The following is a 17995-nucleotide window of genomic DNA, read 5'->3' as shown; positions in this document are numbered from 1 at the left end:
CGCAGATCATCGACGATGATGATGATGACCACGACGACCATGACGATAGTGACAAGATCACAGACGCCGAGGGCATGGACCCCGAGAGGCTGAAAGCCTTCAATGTAAGTCCCATTTAAACTTTCATCGAAGATAGGGTTGAATTGAAGTCTTATGCTATCAATATCAATATCAAAGTCCAATACGTCATAAACTGCAGAATGTAAACAAAATTACACTTATTATTTTTGGAGACAGGCTTCAGCGTGACCGTTGCTAGGGAAACAGTGTCAGGTTGATAAATAATTGACGGTGAATACAGGTACAGTAAATTACCTCAGTCATTTTGCTGACAAACGTAGTTTACTTTGGGGCGAAACAGTCCACATATGTTACTGTTATTTAGCAACCGTGCGGAATTAACTTTTGTTATCAATAGTAACGCCTGTTTGTGATGTACCCACTTTAATAGCGTATTGAGATCTGCATCGATACGCATCGATATTACAGAGATGACAGGTTGAGTTCACTGGTACCCATCGCTTCATAAAACAGAAACAGCACATTCTGAAATATTGCACGCCATTGTTTTCTTGAATGCAACCCAGATTCTAACAGAGAAATCCAGTGTGGATAGAACACTGAATATTGAATTGAAGTGTCAGAATGACAGCATGCCTCTTAGATTAGATAGACCTGGGAGAAGTCATGTTTGGAATATGAAAAATGAAAAAACATTGGGAGGTAAACCTCATTTTGAATATGAACAATAATCACTATTTCTTTGCTCGTCTCCCATCTACCCCTTCTTTGTCCTCTGTTTCTCATGCTCTTCCTCTCTACACCCCCTCTCCTCTTTTTGCTTTTTACACCTCCCCCTCTTTCTTCCCCTATCCTACACTCTTGTCTTCCCTACCCTACACCCCACTCTCTCTCTCTCTCTCTCTCTCTCTCTGTCTCTACTCTACTCTGCTCTCCTCCTTTCTCTCTCTACTCTACACCCTCCCCCCTCCCCCCTCTCTATCTGTCAGATGTTTGTGCGTCTGTTTGTAGATGAGAACCTCGACCGTATGGTCCCCATCTCCAAGCAGCCCAAGGAGAAGATCCAGGCCATCATCGAGTCCTGCAGCCGTCAGTTCCCCGAGTTCCAGGAACGCTCGCGCAAACGACTCCGCACCTACCTCAAGTCCTGCCGCCGCATGAAGAAAAGTGGCTTTGAGGTAGACAGCTGGCCCCGCCTCTAACACCTCCATATCCTCCACTACAGGGGAGGCTGGTGGAGGCAGAAATCGGAGGACGGGCTCATTGTAATGCACGGAATGGAATGAATCCGCATTCCATTCCTTGCATTACAATTAGCCCGTCCTCCGATTTCTACCTCCACCAGCCTCCTCTGCTCCCCTCTTCCGCCTCCCGCATATCATATATAGTAGATGATACGGTCTCATGAAGGGGATTGATTGCAGAGACGGGGAGGGCTAAGATTTGTAAGGGGGCTAGAAATATCAGTTCCACCAATTTACAAGTGATATACATGAACACATGTTACGCACCACTTAATGTTCTTGAAGCACAACCTTCTATGAGTCAGTGCTCAACACTTGTTCCTCTACGTGTTGTCAGACGCGGCCCACGCCCCCACACCTCACCTCCGCCATGGCTGAGAATATCCTCGCCGCCGCGTGTGAGAGCGAAACACGCAACGCTGCCAAGAGGATGCGGCTAGATGTCTATCAAGCCCCTGTGAGTGTCCTCCTGGGAGTGTGTGTGTGTGTGTGTGTGTGTGTGTGTGTGTGGGTGTGGGTGTGGGTGTGTTTTTTCATGAGTGTTTCTCAGAGTGCATTCATGCATTAGAGAGAGAGTGTGTGTGTCTCAGAATTGTGTTTGTATGAATCAATGCATGTTCTGAGTGAGTGAGAGAAACACAAGGAACATCACTGGTGATTTGTACAGTATTTGCAGCATACAAATACAAATTCAATAAAACTTTATAGTCCCTTGTTGAGACCTTTTCAGGGCTTTTATATACACATACAGCGATATAAAAAGACATCATGAACATAGATCATAACAATTAAAGGTCCAGTATGTAGATGGCCATAGCTTGTAGTAATGCCCAGAACGACCTGTTACCTTTAACGATGTACACTATTATGTTCCCTAGGAGGAATCTGCTACTGCTGACAAGTCCAGTTCCAGGGACCCAGCCTCAGTGGCCCCCTCAGGCTTCACCCTGGCCGCCTCAGCTTACTCCCAGGACAAACTGTACACCAACGGAGGCCTCAACTACAGTTTCCATGGTTACGGGGCACTCAACAGCAACCTACAGACCACTGGTGCCACACAGACTAATGGTCATTAGCTTTTAGCTTCGGCTTTTTAGCTTTTAGCTTTTCACACCATGACAGGACCCTGAGTTTTTGGGTCAGGTGTTTTGGTCAGGAAAAACTCCTGGCCATGTTTATTGTATGTATACCCTAGTAAATATTGGGTAAATACCAGCTGAAACAAGGCTATAAAATAAAGAGTTACCTAATATCTTTATGATGATGCTGATGATTTTCTGTTTCCTGTTATTGTGTGTAGAAGACAATGTCCATCCCTGGATGGACAATAAAGTTGCATCTAATCTAATCGAATGGGATAATCAAAGATATGCTCCATCCTCTCTCCAGGTCCCACTGATCTCAGTATGAAGTCCGTGGCTCCCAACTCCACCTCCTCCTCCAGCTCCAACAGTCATGGTCAGGGCGGTGGTGGGGCATCGGCCCAGCTCAGCCCCCCGGAGGTCACTGCCGTGCGGCAGCTCATCGCCGGCTACCGGGAGTCAGCAGCCTTCCTGCTCCGCTCGGCAGACGAGCTGGAGAACCTGATCCTGCAGCAGAACTGAGTCAGACCAGACCAGGCCAGGCCAGGCCAGGCCAGGGCCGAACCAGGCCAAAACCGTGCCAAGACCTTCTCCCAGCCTGTCCAGTCTGTATCACTCTCAGTCACACATACTTGGACAGACACCAAATCATACAGAAACGCAAACACACAGATACGAGAGTGACACTGCTGCACACAATTGATCAGTACATAAGGTACATGTGTGGTACCTAATTATACATTTAGCCATATCACAGGAGCAGAATGAGCAGAGATATCCATATACAGCACTGCACACATGCATACTAATCTAAGCCCAGTTATCATTTTCCATTCCCTTGACAAAACTCCGCCCTCAGTCACCTCCATGGGGGGGGGGGGGGGGGGGGGGGGGGGGCTACCATCGCACCATCTGGGGGGTTCCCACCGCCAGCCAGTGCTAGCTCCGGGGGGGGGGGGGGGGAGTCAGGGCTGGCAGCACATTGCCACTGCCACTCTCAGAGGAGTTGTCATCTGTCAGAGGGAGGGGAGAGAGAGAGAGAGGGAGAGGGACAGGGAGAGGGAGAGGGAGAAGGAGAGGGAGAGGGAGAGAGAGAGGGAGAGAGAGAGGGAGAGGGAGAGAGAGAGGGAGAGAGATAGGGGGAGAGAGAGAGAGCATTTATGTGTAGGAGGACCAATCAACGGATAGACAACTAGTTTTGCTCACTCCTACATCAGGTGACACCGAACAGTAATTTTCCATTGGTGTCTCTTGGTGTTTAGATGTTAGGTTCACTTCCTTTCACGGACTTCAATTTTGTTTTCTGAACTGTGAGGTCAGAGGCTTGTGTCGGCAAACAGAGGTTGAAGAAAGAGGTGCTGTTGAACCTAATTGAGTAGAAAAAGAGATCGTCGCTATCATGCTTTGGCTTCGGGTCAAGGCCAGTTGCCTGCTACTGGGCAAAGTGTGGCAAGGTGCATTATAGAAGATAATCAGTAATGGCGGGCAACTCACTTGGCAACTCAAGCCATTGTTCTCATACTAATGATGGCTCTTATTGTGAGAGCCCTACCTCCTCCTCATACTGTCAGTGACATTATGTTTATAACCTGTAAAACGTGTCACAGAGGCCGCAGTCTTATTGGCCGTCAGATCTGTTTGTGCCTTTGCCGACTCTTAACGTTCATTAACATTGGGGGCAGAAGGCGGATGTCACATCTGGCTCAGAACTCCAGCTAGTTCTGCTCTAAAGCCTGTTTACGTATTTTGCTTTTGCGATCATAAGGAATCTGTTGATAGGGCGATATCTGCTTCTGTTCCCTATTGGCCAAAGCACATACAGGTGTACATCTACAGAACCAACACCCCACAGCCTCAGCAAGACGTTCTGTGAGGAGTAAAGATGTCGGTTTGTAAAAATGGGAGAAAGACGAAAAACCCACAATATCCCATGCAGCATTGTAGCTAATTACTGAGTTGTTGTTGTAGTTGTTGTTGTTGTTTGTTGTGAACGCTGCTCTTTATCTCTAACCTCATAACTGAGGCACTTTCATTGATTGGGACCAATCAGCCAGATGTGAATAGGACAGGGGGATCTGATAAAGGATAACATGAGACTTGGGGTCTACGGACCTGTACGGCAGGATTATGCCCTTTGGCGCCTAGGTAATCGAATAGTTCAGTTGTAAAGAGTTTTTTGTGTCTTTTGTTCGTCAGATGGGCACATTGCTGTTTCATGCACGCCATGAAGCGTATATCCAGTTCAGCCATTACATATAATCAGGTTATATGGTGTATGCATTAGCATCAGTGTAAAAGGCTGCTTGCCTGCTTCAGAGAGAGGTCTTTCGACATTATCCTCCTCCCCCCCTTCAACCTCAACCCGTCACACACTCTTACTCGCCTTTGCATTTCTCATCAACAGAAATTACAATGACATGAAACACACTGTTTTAAAAAAAGAAGCAAAAGACAATCTTGAAAAAATGTGTGATTGAATCACAGTTTACTCATAATTCCCTGCTATGGCGTGGTGTGTGTGTGTGTGTGTGTGTGTGTGTGTGCGTGCGTGCGTGCGCACGTGCGTGTGTGTGCGTGTGTGTGTGTGTGTGTGTGTGTATGTCTGAGGGCAGCACAGAGTAGGCATACCGTAGTAGACAGAACCAGAGCACATTCTCTCTACAGACACTTCCACAGGCGAGTCAGCGGAGCACTCAGCACTAATCCGTTGTGTAGATGTGTGTTGTAGGGTTTGATTTCCCCTCTTTCGTTGTTGTTGGTGTTAGCAGTTTAGTTGGTTATTTAGTTTCTATCGGTTGTGTTAGTGGAGTGGGCCTTTTAAAGCTTTTTTGTACAACATCGCCATTGAAAAGAGTTTGCTCTGTAAACACAAAACATTCCAAACACTGAAAATGATCCAACCCGGTCAGCACCTTACAGATCTGTCAGAGAAGGCAGACCTAAGAGGAATGTATGACTGTATGTGTCATTTGTGATAGATTATTGATGTCAGCACAACACAAAAACAGGTCAGTCTATGTTTAAGGTTACATGTGCATTAAATAATTGGTCATTTATTTACTGTCACCATTAACATAATTGGACTCGCTTTATCATATTTCAAATGTAAAAAATCTATTGCAAGCACTTTACAGCTCAGGATGAAGTAACACGGTACATGCGTGTGCGCAAAGTTGTTGACACATAGCTTAATGACATGGAGAAAAAAATATGTTTTTGTGTGACAAGCTACACATGCTTGACTATTGGGTGCTGTGATGCCATGTATAAGAAAAGCTGATTGGTGTAGCTTCGCTGCTGATTTTGGATATCTCTTTCAGTTTACATGTTGATTTTTGTCCACAATGATAACAACTTATAATATCCTGCATAGTTTGACGGGAACACACAAGCACTCCTGAAATATACAATGTTGTGTTATACATGACAGCCTTCAAGCAAAAATCTGAAAATGGTATTATTTTAGAAATTAAGACTAAAACTATAATCAGATTAATGAGCAGTAAAGTGCTGCTTTTGATCAAGTTTTTTGTAAAGTAGCCTCAGCCCTACATACAGTACATGTCAATCTAAATGAATTGCCATCCATTTTTCCACCACATATGTTAGTATTATCTGGTATTTTCAAGAAAACATTGGGCCTCAATCATTTTCACACATTTGAATAGAGGTAACGTGTTGATTTGGATAGACTACTTTGGGTAGACTTTATCAATGAACTTGGCTCTGTCCCAATACTCTTAAATGTCTTCCTCATCTTCTCCACTTGTTCCTTGTCTGCTGTCTCCCATCAGGACTCTGGCCCATACCCTTGACTGCTGTCTTATTGTTCCTGGGTCTAATCAGTCCCATTTCACACCAATGCCTACTTTTGCTCCACGTGTCCACGAGATACATCGTATGTGCGTGCTGAAGTTACTGTGACCAATCAAAGACAACCATTTGTGGACCCATATTTTTTCCGATGGCCAGTGGGATTTCTCTTTGTATTGACAGGACAATGTAATGTATAGATGTTTGATAAAAAAAAAGCCCTTGGTAGCTTGTGGATTGCTAAAGTGGTCAGATAAATGTATAACTGTAAAGGGGTATAAAAAACCTTAGATCTTTCTGTGAGCACAGCACTGTTTCAGAAAAATCAACATGGTTTCAGCCCTTGCCTGTTTTAACTTATCATTTGGTGGTATTTCGTATTACTTACTACTGTTATTTATATGATTTTATTTTGTAATTTCTCCTGCGCTGGCCAGAGACTGCAGCTCTGCGCGGGGGATTGTACTGTATACAGATGTGAAGCTTTGTATTTGATTTCTTCTGGTTTTTTGGACTCAGTGAAAGTGTGATGTTTACATGTACAGATACATGTGTACAAAATACTTTTTTAATTTTTTGTCTGTGTTATTTTCTCACCCTTTACCCACACCTGTGTACTGTACATTTGCTCATATATATGTGTGTGTGTGTGTGTGTGTGTGTGTGTGTGCGTGTGTGTGTGTGTGTGTGTGTGCGTGTGTGCGTGTGTGCGCGTGCATTGCATCAAATGCAGATGTGACTGCTTTTGAAATGTGGTCGAATGACATTCACATGGTCAGAGTGGGGCTAGACAACCAGACTGGCCTCGGGTCATGGCTGGTAAGGGATTCTTGAGAGGGAGCTTCATGCCAGTTTAAAGTGCACAATGAATAGCCCTACCTAAGCTTAAGGAGTAACACAATGATTTCAATCAATCACTTGAGAAACAAGCATTTCGTTAAGACTCTCAAAATGTCTGAAGCGTAAAAGCACACAGAGTAATAGCATATAGGCTGCGGTATGTAGTTGAAACATATAGTGGCACTGATCATGATTGGGGCCAGGATTTTTTCCCGGTCAGATCTCATGGTCAGGAAAGACTCCAGTTCCAAATCGTGATGATTCTATATGCTGACATTCCCTGGTTGCTCGGTACTCTTTGACCTGTTGTAATAGCTCCACAGTGATGTAAAAGCCATTCCCCTCTCCTGGTCTTCATAGGGGAACACAAGAACCTCAGGAAATGCTGAATCTCTGAGTTTATTTTTTAACCATCGATCTTTACTGACGTGACAGGAAAGTCTCTACCTAATACCATGACATTTATATGAAATGTTTATCATCGTTTTGTACATTTATCATTGTGATTTAAAAGTGGAGCTTTTTCCAGTACATGTGACTGAATATTTAGATTTTTTTGAAAGTGTTTATAGGTATAAATATTTATTGATATATGTGAAATGAGTAAAAGACAAAAGAAAAAGGCAGAGACAGTTTAATTTGTTGGTTTCATGCAACCCGCCCAGGCGGGATAATCTCTGCCTCTTACATATCACTAATGAGGGACTTGTGTTTGTTTTGAAATAGCGCTTTTTCAGTGTAACGTCAACGCTATGGTAAAAAAATGTTGGTTTACCAACAGCAGCATTGCAAGGCTCTCTTCTCCTCCAGAGACGTCAGTAACTGAATAAAACAGTGCGATGAGCTATCAAACCGACGACTTGGCTACTTGTTTTCTTTTCAATGTACTATGCATAGTGGATAAGTGCTAAAACTGCTTCCTTACCTATCTGATCTCCTCATCTGCACAAATCTCAGTGTACTGTGTGGGTAGGTGTTGATATGTTTACATAAAAAACTGCAGGCTGACATCGTGAGTGACAAAGTTAGCCCACAAGAGAGCAGCAGAGACATTGAAAGCAGCAGTGGAGAGACTGAAAGCATCTAGTCCGGCCATTGATAATACATATTCAAGCAAGACTTCACCACTAACAAACCAGCCACCAGGGTCTATGGGTAACAGTGAACAGTGAAATTGACTAAAGGCATGAGATCAATCTGTTATAGTGTATATATGTATGCCATTTAGCAGACGCTTTTATCCAAAGTGACTTACAGCACAGTGAGTGGCTGCATATATGTTTTGTTTATATGGTTCCAGTGGGAACATAACCCACAACCTAAGCATGCTAGCACCATGCTCTACCAACTGAGCGACACAAGGACCATAACAATGTGTAGGAATGAACCAGTAAAAGTAACTAATCTGTGTAGGGTTGTTTATTATGAAGTCCTACAGACACAGCAGAGCAGAGCCCCGTGAGTTTGGCAAGAAAGACCATGTAACATACTTTTGTTTACTCTTTTTTTTCTCCCAGGGTCAATAACAGTGTTTACTTTCAGGTGCAAACCTTCCAAAATACTGTGCGTTCTTTTTCATAAAGCTAAAATTAGCATCAATGTTTTTACCCCGCTGTGTCACCCTCAACCCACAGGTCTCTTTATCCTACCAAGCAGGGATCAAACTTAAAGGGCAGGTTGAGGTTTTAGGGCATTATGGGGGTTAGACTATGAGACACCGGGTTATGTGAGGTGGACGTTTTTTGGCTGGGCTCAAAAGCCAATGGCTGTTTCACAATCAGTGAGTCTGTATGTGGAAATTTACCCGGGTACCTTTCACAGCACTAGCTTGATTCATCTCTCTAGGGCCAGAAGTTTATTGTGACTATATGCCCTGACCAAGAAAAACCCCGGGCCCTACCACATGCACTAGGTCTCAGACCTCAAACAGCAATGGCACAGAGTAACAAAAAATAATATAATACCTGTATGTCTTAATGCTCCAGAGTTCATACCTGTATGTCTTAATGCTCCAGAGTTTGACAGAAACCTCTTGAGGTCACCAGAGTGGTAGAGCATAGCTTGATATCGCATGACTACGGCCCTGAGTTTTTCCTGACTAGACCTACGTGACCTGACCAGGAAAAACAGGCCTATATTCAAACCATTATGAAGATGATCAACCATGAGCAAGGGTGACTTAATCTCACTGAGACACATGCACACACTCACTGCGATCCCGCTGTGTTCACGCTCCCCCTGCGTGCTGATCAAAAATAGTCCTGCTAAGAGTGTCATTCATTGCCCTGACATGCAGAATACTGAACTTGGCACCCTTGGCCACATGCCACCCACACTGCTGGTTGGTTTGCCCCAGATTCCCCTTATACCTCTGAGACCCCAGTGAGGCATCGGAACTACTGCCACCATTTCCACACAAGGTTCCAACCCCAATGAAATGACCAGTAAGGTCAAGGATTAAAAAAAGAAAAGTTCACATTCATGACACCTGAACCCCATTCAAAGAAATGGGTGACATGAGGTTGGGACATTTCAACAGACCGGCCTAGTTCACCCTGACCGCACACTCTCAACTCCATTTCAAATTGCACTTTCACCCACTTCACGTAGGAGCCAAATTGACTCAAGTTGTGCACCTGTTTTCTTTCAGTGGGCGATAAAAAAACAAAGCTGAAACATTTTCTCACAGAGATTGTCCCCATCTAGACTTTACCACAGTGTCCTATATTCCCTCTTTTAAGCTTTATTTTACTTTCGTTTAATCTTCTATGGATAGTTCCTTCTGTCTGCTTCTCTGCTGTTTAACCAAATATCTCTGTCTTCACAGTGCCTCCCTCCCTCTTCAAGTGCAGTGAAAGTTTCTTAATATCCTCAGATCTGTTGTACTGTTTACTGGCTCAATATCTCTCAGCCGGGTTATACATTGTACTAAAGACAGCCAGAGTGTAAAGACAACACTGTAAAGACAGCCAGAGTGTAAAGACAACACTGTAAAGTCAGCCAGAGTGTAAAGACAACACTGTAAAGACAGTCACATAGTCCTCATCGGTGGTACGGGTGACAGTCGGTCACGCTGAGCTAGTGAAACGAGGCCATGTTATGCCACACCGTAAGGCCCCCTTCACAGCCCGCTTCTCTACTCTAGGGGGTGACCTGACCAGCCACCCAGAGAGAGGAAGCAGCATCAGTGGATACAGAATCAGATATCAACTGATACACTCTTGGAAAAAGTGCTGATACATACTTTGGAAAAAGAAGGAACTCGCTTCCACAGAAGGTTCTGAATGGAACCCAAAAGGGTTCTACATGGAACCCATAATGGTTCTTTAAAGGGTTCTCCCACAGGGACAGCCGAAGAACCCCTTTGAAACCCTTTTTTCTAAGAGTGCAGATGTAACTACTATATGCACAATGTTGTTTTTGTTAGATATCCATCTCTACATGTGTCTTTCTCTCTCTCTCTCTCCCTTCCTCTGCCTCTCACACAACACAGAACAGGGTGACCTCAAAAACATTGATCAGGGTGACCTCACAGAGGAGATAAAAATGGAATACCAGTAACAGAGCATGCTATTTAGAGCCTGCTTGATGGGAGATTTCCATATCTGTGAGCTGACTGAGTGTGCCTGATTTAGAGAACAGGGAATTTTTAGTTCCAAGAGGCTCACTCATGCTATGGACAGGAATAGCAAGGCTGGGAGTGGACGTGGTGGAAAAATAGGGTAAGGGTTAGAAAAATGAAGATGGGGTAAGGTGTTTGTGTTACAGATGATTGAGGCTTCGGTATTTAGTTACATAGTTTGTAAATGTCACATTGAAATGGTACTCTAAACCGGTTCTGGATTTCAAAAGATTTTGTGCTGATTCTTGTTTTGATTGTACTGAAAAGGTTTTGGAATGTATTGTGGATAAAGATTGGAATGTAAATGTGCATCTCAAGACAGAGCATAATTATGGCTTGTTCTGTTTATTGTATTCATTGTAGTGTTATTTACGATAGGTAAGTAGTCATTTAAAAGTCTGTGTTTACTTTGCAATGATTCTCAAGATACTATTCCTGAAGCCAGCGCCCAGCAGCACAATCACTTGCTAGGACTTAAGAAACTTCCTGTCATTACTTGCTAAGTTCTTTTCTGACCCTCTACGCTTTCAGAAACATTTCACTGTGACTTTGTTGTGTATGTAACAACAAACTGGTGCTATACATAACATACAGAGTTTATCAAACATATAACTGTAACTATAATATAGCTCTGAGCCAGACTTCGTAGACTATATCTATACATATCTTCGTAGACTATACACCTAATCTTGGATGTTGACTCTGGTCAGTGTTCATGAAAACAACTGACAGCAACCAGTTTGCCTATCAGCTCCAGCTCCAGCTCCAGTACTATCTGTATGGAGGTTGTTTGTCCTTTGTTGTTCTTGCCAGCAGTAATTCCCTGGCTTGGCTGCTTACACGTGACCTCCTCTCACAAACTGGTTCTACAGCCTGGCCTGCTTCATGTGTTAGGCTAGGGTTTTTTCTGTGTCATGTGACCTGACCAAGAAAACTCTGGCTCGAGTGATGGCATATAACTAGATATTCCAGTTTTACCTGATCAGGTCACGTGGGCAGGAAAAACTCCTCGACCTGTCATACACTTCTTTAATATAGGGCACAAGTGGAATGAAAAACTCTGGCTAGTTTTAGTGACCCTACAATGTGCTTTTTTTAATGTGACCTTGTTGATATAACTGGGTGCTGACTCAACCAATGTGCTGCCATTTACTTATTTGTCCAGAGATTATATTGAATACAATGGAAATGACTCCATAGCCAAGCAAATGTTTTCTACAGGTGTTTGACCTACATTGTTTGACCAGAACAGGCTAGGTAGCCTATTACGTAAGATCTATTAGCCAACGTCTCTCGTAAGTAGCTGTTGCTAATCATACCGTAGCCAGCTTAATTCCATTTAGCAAGTGCATCATCTCTCTGGAGACATGAAACAGACAATGTACTCATCAGCATTGACGTGAACAAACATGCCACTGAGGATCTGAGGATGTGTCGCATGAACTGATTACATAAAGACAGGTGGGGGACTCTGAGGAGCCACTGCTTACCAATGTAGTTGTGTATGATATTGCAGTTAACCTTAGTTGAGTCACAATGCCTCAGAGCAAATCAACGCTTCCATAACAGCTGTACACTCCATGAACCCAACTCAGCCCTCAGGCTGCTCTTTAGCACTGTCACTGTATGGACTGGCCTGGATAACACCTATTTGTTTATTTTTTATTGTGTATCGTATTTTTCTATCACATGTTTTAACCCTTTCTAAGTAAATATGTATGGATGTTATTGAGTGGAATTGTCCCTGTTTTTACATGTGTGCTGCACTGAAGCAAATCCCAACCAGATTGGCATGGCAATGAAGTCTTGTATCTTGAATCTTGAATCTGAATCGAGGGGAAATCAAAAAAGCCCTGAACACTATATATCTAATAGCATAAGCATAGATCATAAGCAATAAGCAAGGCCTTCTTGGAGCCCAAAAATATTTAGTGACATACAGTCCCCTCCATAAGTATTGGAAAGAGGAAGCATTTTGTCTTCTTTTAGCTCTATACTCCAACAGTTTGGATATGAAATCAAACAATTACTACTATCTCTTATGCCTGCGCAAATGATGTGACGGAACACACCTGACACTCCAGAAACACCTGTCAAGCCAATTTTCCAAGACATTTGGTGCCCTGAAATAGGGGGACTATGTACAAAAAGGGTTGCAATTTCCAAATGGTGAAACCAATCTGAAAAAAGGAAACATTGAATTAAAGGTGAGAATCTCTACTTTTTGAGAAATTGTTTAAAAGTAATTGTTTAAAAGAAGACAACATGCTTCCTCTTTCCAATACTTATGGAGGGCAGTGTACACTGAATTTGAATAATTACGTATTTATGACTTGAATAAACACAGTGGAACACATGTACAAGTATTGGCTGCAAAGCACTTTGTTTATTCAACAACAGGATAAAGCATCATGGTAGAGAAAACACTGGGAATTTTTATATTTATATATTTTTTAACTTTTTTGGTCATTAATTAAAAAAAAGTAGCTACAGTATATAAACACAGGAGGAAATACAGCCTCCATCTCTAAAGGTATAAAAAGGAGCCTCGGCAGATTCCGTCTCCCAGACTACACTCTGGGTTTGGGGTGGCGAGGGGGTGGGAGTTAGGACACGGTTGGTGACGACGTTGGTGGAGGGGTCTGTGGCTCCAACTTCATAGACTCACTGGTTTCACTGAGCTGCCTCTTCAGAACCATCTCCCTGGCGATACACGTCACCTGACCATTGGTTACACTGTATGTCCCAGTCCTGCGGGGGAGAGAGGAATACTGCTGTTATAACCAGGCACAGAGCAGCAGCTAACTGTTTACATTGCATGAATGTCATAATAGTCCAGTAGATAAGCAAAGATAATATTGTTCACTTTTGAAAGTGAGCGTGAAAATGTACTCCTTGATTTGACTCATACAGGTTTGTGGGTTTCATACAGGTTTGTAGGTTTGCGGTGACTCACTTCTGCTGGATTTCAGAAACATTTTGCACGCCGGGCTGGTTCTGTTTCTGGGCGAAGAAGAAGGAGGACCACCAGTGACCGGAGTCCTGTCTGGGCAGACCTGAGGAGAACAGAGGGAGTTCTGGTCAAACAAACCCAGTTACAGAGAGATCTAATAGATGACAGGTTTCAAATGAAAACCTTATCACCCTCTCTTAAAGTAAGGTATTCCTGATCATCCTCTTACCTGGGTGGTGTGGAATGACCTCCCCTGTGTACTCAGCACTGCCGCAAGAGCTGTTGCTGGAGGTGGAGCCTATGCGCCCTGGAAAACAGACAAGCATCCAGTAAAGAACGATCAATATAGAACTTTGAACAACATCCAGGACCCAATAGGGCTGCATTACATACAGACTTCCAATAGGGAGGGGTAAATATGGCCAGAGATCCACATACAAGAGAAAAAAAAACTATATTGATCCAGAGTAATGTCTGACAGCTTTTACCTCCCGACCTGACAGTGCAGTGAGGCATGCATGCATGTGGACCATTGACTCACTTCTATAGTAATCATGGGTGGCGATGAGGGAGCCGGTCGATGGAATCGCTGCCATTTTCTCCAACCTTGACTGTAAAAGCGCTCAAAGATGAAAGATGGTAAACCTGGGGAAGGAGAAGGAGAGAAGGGAAGCATGGGTTATAATGTGTGTGTGTGTGTGTGTGTGTGTGTGTGTGTGTGTGTGTGTGTGTTGAGGCACAGGAACAGTTTGCAAGAGTTTGCAAGCAGAGGCCAGTGATACTGGAATGAGACAAATCATACAGGGATACTGCTAGATCTCATGTACAGCATCCTCCCTAAAGACAATAAGCTGTGCAAAAGCCTACTTGCAGGAGATGTGCCAGAGGATTTGTCACGTTTCATTTCAGCCAGAGAGAGAGAAAGAAATGCAACAGGCAGAAAACAGCTTCTGGATTACCAGGATGTAGGCTACTAAAAGCATTCACAGAAAATGCATCGCTAAAGTATGTGCAAGGTTCATGGAAATGTTTCCCCATGCTTCTAGACCCCTCTCAGTCTGAAGGGGTGCTGGGGGTGGCACTCCCCAGAAGCCATGCAGGGAGTCCAGTTACCACAGACCCAAATAACTGACCTAGACTTGTGTGTGTGTGTAACCCTAACCCTAACCCTAACCCAACGCAGGGCGCTCAGCCAGGAAACTGAGAGCCGAGTGCACATGCTGGCAGCGTGATGGTGACAGTGCTTAACACTGTGGCGAGACATCTAAGGTGTTGCTGAGCCACTTATCCACATTATCAAACCGGCCAAATCTAGAAACCACACACATCTATCAACCATACTCCTGTAAATGTCCATTGGCTGAATGTTTACAGAGCAGCCATAACTATAGGCCTATGTTACATGTAGCCATATAGTACATTGTCACTGTATAAATTCTAGGTCCAGACAGGGCTGAATACACTAAGTGCAAACTCCAGATGGCTGGGGATTTTAAGCACGACCTAATACTCTGCTCAACATAGACAGAACACATCAAAGTGTGTGTGTGTGTGTGTGTGTGTGTGTGTGTGTGTGTGTGAACTGTATACAAGACATTACATGCAACAATACATGTAAATTAACAGCAGTCATGTCAAGTGCATGATAAACAGCCCATATCCAGTCCAAATGTAGATGCAGAGACTGAATGTTAGCGCGGTCACATTCCTTTGCTTACCTAACAACAATCCAACTAATAATAGAAAATTATCTGTGATGCTTCTCTTGTATCCTTAATGGTGATATTCACAATGTAAAAAAGCTGAGGACAAAGAGATGGTTTATAGATCCAATGTCATATTGTCTCATATCTGTGCATTAATCAAAAACAATATTGACCTGTCAATCTTTACTTGTCGATCTTCACTTGCCAATCATTAGTCAACAGCAGTTTTAAATTAAAAGTAACTATGAAAGAGACCTATTTGGATATTTACAATTCGTTCACTAAATTGGACATAAAGCGCAATCAAGAAAGCCTTACCTCTCGGTAAAATGTCGGTTGGGACCCTTCTAGTCTCTCTAGCGCCTTCAATCCAGTTGTACTGAAGCTCGACAAGTAGTAGTTTTATACTTATGAGTCTGACGCTGCTCAGGGGCGGAGATTGGTCACGTCTGCAACTGTTTCCAAGCAGATTGAAGGAACAAAACATGCTTGCCATTGCCAGAGATACGTCAACTGGGATCCGCGGCAGCTGTCGCACCCTCTGTAAACAACAAGAGAGATAGTTGCACTTGTGCCACATGAAGCGACCAATTCACGGCCAATGTTGTGATTTTTCAAAGCAAATATTGGATGGTATAAATATTGTGTTATATTAAAGATGTTATATTGATGGCTTTATTTCTTTTAAATGTTATTATTCCTTTTATAAAGAGTATATTTCGAATCGAGTGTATCCTTCCCTGGTGGTCTAGTGGTTAGGATTCGGCGCTCTCACCGCCGCGGCCCGGGTTCGATTCCCGGTCAGGGAACAAGAGTTTTGGAAAACGTTATGATCATTTAATTTTTGTTTTTAAGGAATTTAGCTACGGTCTAATGGTCTATTTCACAATTCAAGACTATAAAATGACGTCCTACTTTTGCTTAACCTACAGTGAGAATGTTATCTTTTGTCGAAATTATCATTATGCCAGTCTGTTTCCCTATGGCAGTGAGGAGACTGAATTATATTGTTATTTGTTTACAACTGTAAGAAGTTTCGTGGCATTTTAGGTCCCCAGTGTTTCTGTAGACGGATTTTGGTGAGACAGTGATTTAGTCATGTGCTTGTGTGTGGGAAGCAAAACCTTGTGACCACTGCATTCTATTTACATTCTATTTACATTAATTATATTCTATTTAAAGTGATCAATTGCTCCTTACACAGGTTATCTGGATCATTGTACAACACTTTCACATATTTGATCAAAAAATTATAGACTTGTGAGAATTGACTAGACTTAGAATCTAATCAACTGAGGACCACCTCAACTGTCCCATGTGTAAATACACTAGATACAAGCAGCGTATATTATATAACTAATCTATGCAAAAATCATACGTCTTAAATTTTTCCCAAACAGAACAATTAAAAAATGTTATGATTGGTACAGTATGGTGATGCAAACTGATCATTCGATTACTGACTGAATCGCACTGAATATGTGGTTGTTAATGTCAACATGGATGGCCAGGCTATGGGTCACATTCTCTCTACTATGGCATCATGAAAACAAAACTATTTCCAAACACACAGTGCCACAAAATAATGAGGACACAGACAGAACTGTACACAAAGGGAGAGCGCTGCGACTCCTGTTGCATTTTGGCATCAATATTTGATATTCTTAATGTTTCAGTTGCCATAGTAACGTTTCAAATTCCAGTTTAGCTCATGCAATCATGAAAAAATAATGAATATATGCATCTGATAAGTGAGCCAGATTTCCTCATGGACTTAGAGGATACTTTTCCCAACACAGCCTGTCCACCAACAACCTAGATACGAATAGTAAAGCATCTGTCTTCGATCCTCAGCTCAGTGGTACATTGAGCTGAAAGTGCAGCAGTTATGTGTGTTTGGTTATCGTAGTGTGTGGTGTGCACGTAGTGTGTGAGACACTCAAACAGCAAAAAGAACGCCCACAGACCTCCTCACCAGCCTCCCTGTGATTCTCACACCCGACTCCTACATCTTTTCCCTCCCCACTATTCCTCTCCTGCTCTCTCACCCTCATCCCTTCTTACCTGGGCTTCTTCTAAACGCACATCACCACACCCCTTCTACTCTGCCCCTGTTGTGATAAAATAAATAATTTTGTCTTATGTTGACTGTTGGATAGTTGATTCACTTACTTAAACACATTTATTTGTTGTACATCGCTTTGGATAAAGGCGTCTGCTAAATGCCATAAATGTAAAATGTAAAAAATGTAAAAGTCATTAGACACACAGGAACGATAGTCACACTTTTGATTTTCAATGTTTTTCATTTGGAGATTTGCATAACATATCACTGTAATGTCGTATAGATCTTTTAAATGTAGTGTGGATTACTCAGTGTATTGATCCACTTGCTCAGGAGTTTAATAATATTCTCCACCTATTTAGCCAAACACACTCTGTGGGGTTTAATCATTCCGTGGCATTTCCCTCAGATGAAGTGTGAATCATAGCATATTGAGAGCACTCCCTTGGATAACAGTTCTACCCCACTGAAACCACTCTCAACCACTCAACCAACCAACTCTCTATCTAACCTTCTCTCATCTATCTCTTATCTAGCTAACCCTTATGTCATCTATCTACAGTATGGTTAACAAATCAAACTGTCCTCCTAATAAGATGACTCTGATGGCGGCACCCCAAAATAAGAAAACAGCCAGACCCCATACAAT

The 17995-nt window shown here is 42.9% G+C and overlaps 2 protein-coding genes across 3 annotated transcripts in view; one reads left to right on the top strand and one right to left on the bottom strand.

Annotated features, from left to right (window-relative positions):
* The window catches only part of nol4la (nucleolar protein 4-like a), a 23918-nt gene extending 20727 nt beyond the window's left edge, over positions 1 to 3191 (top strand). Inside the window, exons 7-11 of the mRNA XM_083675387.1 lie at positions 1 to 104; positions 1011 to 1199; positions 1603 to 1722; positions 2144 to 2333; positions 2655 to 3191. The exon at positions 1 to 104 is cut by the window's left edge and continues 82 nt beyond it. Coding sequence (XP_083531513.1) covers positions 1 to 104; positions 1011 to 1199; positions 1603 to 1722; positions 2144 to 2333; positions 2655 to 2869 — 818 coding nt within the window. The 3' untranslated portion in view covers positions 2870 to 3191. The remainder of the gene's footprint in view (positions 105 to 1010; positions 1200 to 1602; positions 1723 to 2143; positions 2334 to 2654) is intronic.
* Positions 3192 to 12980: 9789 nt separating this feature from the next.
* Positions 12981 to 15679, bottom strand: LOC310809018 (pancreatic progenitor cell differentiation and proliferation factor A-like). 2 transcript variants are annotated; one of them, XM_083676132.1, is made up of 5 exons: positions 15600 to 15679; positions 14117 to 14220; positions 13805 to 13882; positions 13579 to 13678; positions 12981 to 13373 (listed from the first exon to the last, which is right to left on the bottom strand). In XM_083676132.1, exons 2-5 carry the CDS (start codon positions 14169 to 14171, stop codon positions 13229 to 13231), a joined length of 378 nt encoding a protein of 125 aa, XP_083532258.1. In that variant the 5' UTR covers positions 14172 to 14220; positions 15600 to 15679; the 3' UTR covers positions 12981 to 13228. The 2 variants fall into 2 exon arrangements, with proteins under 2 accessions (XP_083532258.1, XP_083532259.1); XM_083676133.1 differs by lacking the exon at positions 15600 to 15679 and adding an exon at positions 15294 to 15370.
* Between the last annotated feature and the right edge of the window lie 2316 nt (positions 15680 to 17995).

The sequence above is a fragment of the Argentina silus genome, assembly GCF_951799395.1.
Source record: "Argentina silus genome assembly, chromosome: 8".
NCBI classification, from domain to species: Eukaryota; Metazoa; Chordata; class Actinopteri; order Argentiniformes; family Argentinidae; genus Argentina; species Argentina silus.
This window is presented reverse-complemented; position numbering and strand designations above follow the sequence as displayed.

Excerpts from the sequence above, each read along its gene's own strand:
- LOC310809018 (XM_083676132.1), bottom strand. The coding sequence starts at position 14,171 with ATGGCAGCGATTCCATCGACCGGCTCCCTCATCGCCACCCATGATTAC. Across the intron at positions 13,679-13,804 it reads GGTCATTCCACACCACCCAG|GTCTGCCCAGACAGGACTCC; the intron begins GTAAGAGGATGA and ends TGTTCTCCTCAG. Across the intron at positions 13,374-13,578 it reads GTTTCTGAAATCCAGCAGAA|GACTGGGACATACAGTGTAA; the intron begins GTGAGTCACCGC and ends TCTCCCCCGCAG.